General features: G+C 43.8%; 1 protein-coding gene and 1 long non-coding RNA gene across 4 annotated transcripts in view; one reads left to right on the top strand and one right to left on the bottom strand.

Moving 5' to 3' along the window:
- LOC135107332 (uncharacterized) overlaps nt 1-272 on the bottom strand; it is a 140733-nt gene extending 140461 nt beyond the window's left edge. Inside the window, exon 1 of the long non-coding RNA XR_010271710.1 lies at nt 82-272. This is a non-coding gene — a long non-coding RNA (uncharacterized LOC135107332). The remainder of the gene's footprint in view (nt 1-81) is intronic.
- Nucleotides 1-8011, top strand: part of LOC135107331 (echinoderm microtubule-associated protein-like CG42247) — a 100063-nt gene extending 92052 nt beyond the window's left edge. For all 3 annotated transcript variants that reach the window (XM_064017041.1, XM_064017038.1, XM_064017039.1), the window contains 6 exons: nt 1683-1811; nt 2920-3082; nt 4532-4714; nt 5391-5486; nt 6210-6318; nt 7116-8011. In XM_064017041.1, the coding sequence (XP_063873111.1) occupies nt 1683-1811; nt 2920-3082; nt 4532-4714; nt 5391-5486; nt 6210-6318; nt 7116-7263 (828 nt within the window). In that variant the 3' untranslated portion in view covers nt 7264-8011. The remainder of the gene's footprint in view (nt 1-1682; nt 1812-2919; nt 3083-4531; nt 4715-5390; nt 5487-6209; nt 6319-7115) is intronic.
- The last annotated feature ends 389 nt before the right edge of the window (nt 8012-8400 follow it).

Genomic DNA, 8400 nt, shown 5'->3' with positions numbered 1-8400 from the left:
CACACTCCAGGTCGCAACAGAGTAAATTGCACACTCTAACTAGCGCAACTAAATTTACAAGACAGGAAATGACATGTTTACCTGCGATCCGTTGACGTCTCACCACAATCTTGCTTCACTAATTACTTCTCCAGCCTTCCTCCTTTCGTACCACACACACGCACCACCAGAGGCTGCTATACGAGGAATGCACGCGGTGAAGTAAGAACGTCTCACAGAATGGCTTCCCAGGGAAGAGTAGAGCGGCTGCTTTAATGAGCGTACTGCCTCCCTTTACCATACAACACTGACCTAACACTTTAAAAGCGAAGATATATGTATCATTGTAGAAAGTGACTGTAAAAATATGTGTTTGCGACTTTCGTTGATGCGGGAATCAATATGAATGAACAATGCATGAAATAATGGTAATAAGAGTAAACTCAAGCTGGTTACGTAACTCATTTTGAGTCTACATGGCGTCTTTGACTTCAATGTAAATACTGAATACTTTATCATTGTTAGATTTAGTATTGTCAGATAGCTAAATTAAGGTACATATTAAATATTCAGATGAAAAGCTTCCCTTAAAATAATCTGTTTATTGCAACTCATTCGTTCCGAAGCATTAAGTTCAGACAAGCTAGCAGCGGCGTGCTTAGCCGGCCCGGAGCACTTCGGCGGTTGCTTCACCCACTTCACTCTGAGATACCGAATCCAGCGTGCCCGAAAATGTGAATAAATTGTATATGTAGTTAAGAAATTAAGATCATAAATAGCTGATAAGTAATAGATCAAGTGTGAGCTGGAAGTTGGACCCGAAATGAAAAAGAAAGTACCGATGATAAGAAATGACGCGTAGTACAAGCTGCGTAGTTTCAAAGCAATCACAGTGAAACGGTGTCGTTTTGGCCGTGAATGAACTCTGCCCACTAAGCTCGGCCTATACTGAATCTTAAGGTTTGCTTGAATGTCCGTAATTATAGGTACCTACCATTTGAAATAGATTCATGTTATATCAAGTTTTTATTTTTATTTATTTTTTCTTAGTTTAATGCAATAGGTATTCTGGTAAAGGGCTACAAAAAAAGGTAGAAAAGTTCCACTGATCTCGCTAAAAGGAAAAGACATACTCGTACATCTCCAAATTGGAGAATAATCTTGAAACTTAGCATACCATTTACGTTTATATGGGATGCCATGTGATATTTCGAAAAATATGTTCGAATGATATATTCTGAAAAGCCTTGTTTTCACTGCTGTTCGAAGCTTTACAGTATTTAAAAGCTCGAAAAACGTATTCCAAACAAGCTCAATTTCGTCGCTATTCGTATCCTGACAGCGAACATGCAGAAGGTGACAGTTAGGTAGGCCATACATCACGTGCAAATTCGCCTCAAAGAAGAAATATGCTACTGAAGAAGTCATTGGTACGAATACGATTACACGGGTGTGATCAGTGCCACGTTGACTGTGCCTGAATGTGACAACACACATACACACACACATACACGAGAGAGAGAGAGAGAGAGAGGAGAGAGAGAGAGAGAGAGAGAGAGAGAGAGAGAGAGAGAGAGAGTTCCCAATATCGTCACTTTGAAAATAGCAATAAAATGTAATCTATCTAATCAAACCTACCTAATAGTGATGAAAAAATATTCTTAACCCGACTAACTTAACCAAACCTAACCTCGTGGCTCCAGGTGGTGTTCGGGCACAGCAAGCAGCTCTGGGGCCTGTCCATCAATCATATGGACAGCTCGGTGGCCACGGCGGGCTACGACAAGCACATTGTCAAGTGGAGGGACACGCAGCTGGAGTGGCGCGTCCAGGTGGGTTGCTGAGGTCCCATTAGTGTGTATCGTTAACTTTTCAGGTATATCTATCTCCTCATGAACATTTCACCTGTAAGATTCCTCCACTAGAACTTTTTTTTTTCTATGGTAAGTGAAGTTAGGTTAGTGTTTGGGAATTCATGACGCGTAGAAACAGAATGAATGACTTCTTTTAAAAATCTTAGTGGTTGGAATGGAAATGGTAGGCTGAGGAAGACAAGTGCAGAGTGACAGGTATAAGGATAGTGGCAAGAGGGAGGGATAGACAGGGAGAGTAGAGGATACGGGGGAAGGTATGGAAAGGTGCGGTAGGTGAGGATACCATAAAGGCAGATAGGTAAAGGAGATGAGGTGTCGAGTGGGACGACGAGATGTAGATAAGCATAGAGGGTAGAGAAAGAGGAGGAGGAACAGGAGGAGGAGGAAGAGGAGGAAGAGGAGGAGGAGGAGAAGAGCAGGGTTGGGAAATGTATGTGGCAGATGCTAACATGAAAAGACAAGCAAGGGCGGAAAAAGCCATAAGCCATATGAAGACAAAAGATAAGTTAGAGAGAGAGAGAGAGGAGGAGAGAGAGAGAGAGAAGAGATGGAGAGAGAGAGAGAGAGAGAGAGAGAGAGAGAGAGAAAGAGAGAGCATGAAGGTATAGTGGAGAGAGATGAGAAGAAAATAGAAAGTTAGAAGGTGGGGGGAAGGCAGGTGGAGATCTAAGACTGAATAACAAGAAGGAGGAATCTCTATTTATAATACTCGCATCTTGAATAAAAAAAAAGAAAAAAGAATTCTAACCACGCGTCCCCCCAACTCTCTCTCTCTCTCTCTCTCTCTCTCTCTCTCTCTCTCTCTCTCTCTCTCTCTCTCTCTCTCTCTCTCTCTCTCATGCCCACTCTTATGAACTACATCTCCCATTCTTTCCTGATCTCCCTCTCACTTTACCCACGAACCCCACTCCTCTCCTTCACACCACTCTCTCCTAACTCCCACTCGCATTCCTCCCAACACTCGACTCTCATTCCCTTAACTCATTCTCTCCCTGACTGTAAAACGATCCTGATCAACTGATTTTTTTGTAACTTCTCGTCTCTGTTCTCGCTCGCCACACCGCAGGCACAGAGTGAGTGCGTGAGTGTGGCAGTTCACCCGCAGGGGACGAGGATAGCAGCGGGCACCATTGACGGTCATTTGGTGGTTGTCAATGGGCAGACAGGACAGAGGGTCACCACGCTAAGAGTCTGCGGCTCACCACTCTCTTGTCTGGCTTACAATCCGGGTGAGTAGTAAGGAAAAGGAGGGGAAGAGGAGATGATGATAGTGGTGAAGGAGGAGGAGGAGATGGAGGAGAAGAAGGACAGCTGGACGTAAGTCACTAAGTCTGATCCATATGGTTATAATTCATTTCATGTATTTTTTTATGTTGAGAGAGAGAGAGGGAGAGAGAGAGAGAGAGAGAGAGAGAGAGAGAGAGAGGAGAGAGAGAGAGGAGAGAGAGAAGAGAGAGAGAGAGAGAGAGGAGGAGAGAGAGAGAGAGAGGAGAGAGAGAGAGAGAGAGAGAGAGAGAGAGAGAGAGAGAGGAATTTCACTCCCACAAAAAACTTGCTTTGATAATTAATTTCTCTAGTTACATATTGGAGGTATCACTTTCCCATTTGCTGCTGCACCGGAACGAGAAGGAACTAACCTGACGAGTGGGTGACAAAAAACACATTAACACAACACTACAACATACAAGTACCACTGATGTATCTACCTGGGAAACCTTCGCCACTTTAACTCGTTCCTCCTCACTCTGCTATTTATGAAGTGTTGTCTCTCTCTCTCTCTCTCTCTCTCTCTCTCTCTCTCTCTCTCTCTCTCTCTCTCTCTCTCTCTACATAATTATATTTGTGAATTTATTGTATCGCTTTTAATTGTTTTATTTTATTTTTACAATTTATAAGTATTTTGTGACTGAAAAGACTCTGTCAATAAACTAAAATAATAACGATGATAATTTTCCTATTCGCTTTCCATCTCCTCCTCCTCCTTTATCCTTCGCTCACCCTGTTCACTCCTTTACATCAGACTTATTTGGCAGTGAAGGTAAGCAGGTAAATGGCACACGGTACACTTCAGTACAGAGATCATTAAAAGACTGACGTTCTATTGTGTAACGTGTATTTCTTTTTATTTGTGTAAGTGATGCATTTATCTTTTTTTTTTTTTACGTCTCTCTCTTAAGTTCTTCCTCTTTTGTTTTCGTTTTTGGAGTCATACACAGTTTTTCAGTCTTTTCTTTTACTAATTATCCCTTTTAGCAGTCATCAAGTCACTCCCTTTAATCTTTCAGTCTTTCTACATATCTCTCCAGTTACCTCCTCATCCCTCAAACAGCTCCTTGTAGTCACAACCAGCCCTGTAGTCACACTCCAGTCATTTCCTCATCCTCTTCAGTCATCACGTCACTTCCTTCAGCCTTCCAGCCACCCTCCTCGCCCTCCAGACATGCCTTGCAGTCGCACTCAGCTTTCCAGTCATCCTTTTCCTTTGTTATCCTTTTACTCAGTCATCCCACGTTCCTTCGCCCCTCTAATTGCACCTCCGCGTCACACTCTGTTTTCAGGCGTTTCACTCGTCATCCCTCCTTGAATCAGTCATCCCACACCTCTCTCCCGTCACCCCTTCGCTCCTCAGACAGTCCCTTGTAGTCACACTTCCTCATGTCCTCCGTCGGTGTCCGCAGGAGGAGAGCTGCTGGCGGTGGGATCGCAGAACGGATCGGTGTACTTGTATCGCAGCACCAAGGACGGATACGTGTACACCCGCAGCGGCAAGATGGCAGGAGGGCAGCCTCTCTCCACCATTGACTGGAGTACCTCGGGCCGCTACTTGCAGACTCTCACAGCTGATTATGATGTGGTCTATTGTGAGTGTCGGGTTCTCTCTCTCTCTCTCTCTCTCTCTCTCTCTCTCTCTCTCTCTCTCTCTCTCTCTCTCTCTCTCTAGCTCTAGCTCTCTCTCATATGATATCAAAAGCGTAATCAACACTCCAAGGCACCGTTCATGTTCTTCCTTCCCTCCCTCCCTCCCTTCATCATCACCGCTTCCCCCAAGAGTTGCTTATTTGTCTCTTTTGCTTCCCAGTTAGTCGCTGTAGCTTAGCGTCTCTAGCAATTGTGTAACAATAAGGCCACTTTTATGGGAGTCTTAATTTTTTTGTAATGCGGATAAAGAGACATTTGATTGTGGTAAAATGAATGACGATTTTCGATAAGGAAAGAAGACTAGATGTGCATTGGTACTCACATTACTGCACTCATCAATAAATATGGCTAGTAATAGTGATAATCTTCATTCAATGCTTCGTAACATTACTAACATCGCCATTATTACTTGTACATGAGTGAGCATGGCCACACACAGATGACACTTTCACTCCAATGTCTTATCATTAGTATCAATAATCTCTTTAATAATCTCTCTTCCCATTATAAATCCTGACCGCTAATTCCAGTGCCCTCCCTTTCTCTCCTTCCCTGCATATCGTTTATTCTTCCCGGCGCTCCTATTCGCCCTCACGCCCTCCGCGTGCACGAGTACAGGGAGTCTGGTGGACTTAGCAAAGGTCAAGAACCATCAAGACGTGCGCAACGAAACCTGGGCCACTCACACCTCCCCTCTGGGCTTCATGGTGCACGGTGAGTCATAAAGTGTATGAGATTCAATAAGTCTTGTAATCTAAAACGTTTTGGGTTCTCATAAGGACTATTTTCAGAGACCACAAAGATAACTAGTAGGGTACCCTTGGCTATTTTTCCTTCTGATGATGCAGATTTTTTTTTTATAAACTATCACTGGAATCATGAACAGACTATTCAAAATCCCGAAACCTTCCTCTGTAGTATGTTAAAAGTAGTCGAGATAGAAACCGAAGCTTTGAAGAATACAATTGCTACTTGACAACTTTGTAACTGTTTTCGCTAGATTATTTTTACTATCAACCAGGACTAGTAATTACTCTCATGATGCTTCTGTTAGTCACATTCTGTCATATTGTTTTTGTGTGAAGGAACCAATCACAATAGGGAGCATATTTGATATAAGAATATAAGGAAATAAGGGAAGCTGCAAGAAGCCGTTCTATCTACACTGACCTGGCAGTCCGTGTATGAAATATAACTACCTATTTCCACCTTTCATCATCATCCATAAATTTGCCTAATCTTCTTATGAGCTCTCTAATGACCTGACACTAACAATCTGAGTCTGTTTCATTCATCTACCACTCTTTGTGAGAAGTAGTTCATGTACTCCTCACCTGGCAGTCGTGGGAATGAGTGCCGTGACATTACTCATCGTGACTGAACTTAAAACTTCATGTATTCAATAACCTTCCTAACACGTGTCTCTGCCGAGGCTAGGTATCTGGAGCGGCGGAAGAGACGCACCCGTGCAGGTGACAGTGGATAGAGGGCCGCGCGGGGACGTACTGGTTGCCGGAGACACCGATGGTTTCATTAGACTGTACAGGTGAGACTCACACCCCATACACACTCATTTTCTTTGTATAAAATACCACACCTTTGTTTGAGTGAATTATACCTGAAGGGAAATTGCCGTGACCGGACCAATAAAAATCAATGCCACACACGTTGCGCCTTAGGAGAGAGACAGAAAAAAAGAAAAAAAAAAAGCGTGACCTACGTAAACTCCCATTCAGGGGCTGGTCTTGCCCTAAGCAAAAGTGGATGTGGCTGATTCCTGCTGTGATGCCTGCAGGTCTTTATCTAAATCACATGGTGCAATAATGAGCTTTTTATCACAAGTTAAGGCCAAATACAATTTTTGGATCACCTGAAGATCCGCCACCCCAGCCGCACTCGGGGTGGCAGATCTTCAGGTGAGACAATCTGGGGTGGCGGATCTTCAGGTGATCCCATACTTTTAATGAATTAAACTTTTTTCTGTCTTTTTTATATCCACTCAGTTTTTTAATGCGTTCATGTGTTAGGTTAGGTTAGGTTAGGTTAGGCTAACCTAACCTAACCTAACCTAACCTAACCTAACCAAGTGAGAGAGTCTGGGGTGGCGGATCTTCAGGTGAGACAATCTGGGGTGGCGGATCTTCTTGGTGATCCCTGTGGGGTGGCGGATCTTCAGGTGATCCCAATTTTTTAACAGTAATTTCGTAAGACATTGCTCAAAAGAAATATCTTGAGTTCCACACATCAATTAGTAACTACAAAATATGGCAAAATGACAAGCAACACACTCAGATCTGTACTGCAGCAGCTCCTCTCTTCTCACCTACTTCTCCTCTCCCGCAGATACCCAGTGCTCAGTGCCAGCTCCGGCTACCACGAGTACAAGGTCTACACTTCATACGTGTCGGCCCTGCGTTTCTCCCACACCGACAACTACATGTACAGCATCGGGGGCACGGACGCCGCCCTCATGCGCTGGCGGGTCACCTAGTTGTTGATCGTGCCTTCCCTGTCCTAACTATTATTGTCGATGCTGCTGCAGCATCATCACTGCCTCTCATAGTCAGCATTTCTGTGTGACGTTACGGGCTTCAATGGCGAGCGTGTCTGCCCAACAGCAAGCACTGCCTAGCAGCCAGCCGTGTGGTACTTCGTGTCACCCATAGTAATGAAGTATTCAAGGTGGTGACTCATGGAGCGGCCCTGGGCTGTCCCTGACCGAGCCAACACACACAATTAGGTGCTGGTCTTCACTGTGTCACCGGATGGCTACAATTACTAAACCCTTGGAATGTTCAGCCAGTGGACGCTATCACTCCACCTGAGAATCTGCACACGTCCTGAAGCAACCCCTCTGTCACCGCAGAGAAAAGGCAGCCATTGCATTAACTTCTCTCAGTTATTGAAACGCTGAGGACTGAAAAGGTGATATGCGCAACTTTGGCGGAGTATCCAGGGCAGTGCGACCCCGGGTGTGCGGTTGGTGGGCGAACTCTTCACTTTTTTCGTAAGAGAAGGATGCATCGTAGCGAGAATGGAAGCTAAGCCTCACCACCTCGGCATGCACATCCACGCCGCCTTGAATGACTCCTGTGCTCATGTTCCCCGCTGCGAGCACATAAGTGATAAATGTGATATTCTGCCGCAAATCTTCATCTTATGTCTGTGCTTACCTACACTGTCGATAGAATTCTAAACCTAACTTATTACCACAGAAGCTCAGGTTCTTGACCCTAAAAGACAAGATTCCTTATATATATATATATATATATATATATATATATATATATATATATATATATATATATATATATATATATATATATATATATATATATATATATATATATATATATATATATATATATTCGCACTTAACATAAAAATTTTCATCGTCTGTACATACATACACAGCTTGTGGTATTACTTAACACATGAGCTTAAGTCGCCACGGAGGCGAAACGTCTCACCATCAAAATATAAGTAGTTCTGAAACACTGCTTTTTGAAATGCAGGGAACAGAAGAGAAGTAGAAAATATATAGGAATGAAAATAGATACAGAGATTCATTCCGCCGCGCTTCATCTGACTGCTCGCTGGCAGAGCAAACGTTGGGCGGCGCGGCGGC

Source organism: Scylla paramamosain, chromosome 15, assembly GCF_035594125.1.
Source record: "Scylla paramamosain isolate STU-SP2022 chromosome 15, ASM3559412v1, whole genome shotgun sequence".
NCBI classification, from domain to species: Eukaryota; Metazoa; Arthropoda; class Malacostraca; order Decapoda; family Portunidae; genus Scylla; species Scylla paramamosain.
Note: the sequence above shows the minus strand (reverse complement) of the source record. Positions and strands in the feature narration are given on the sequence as shown.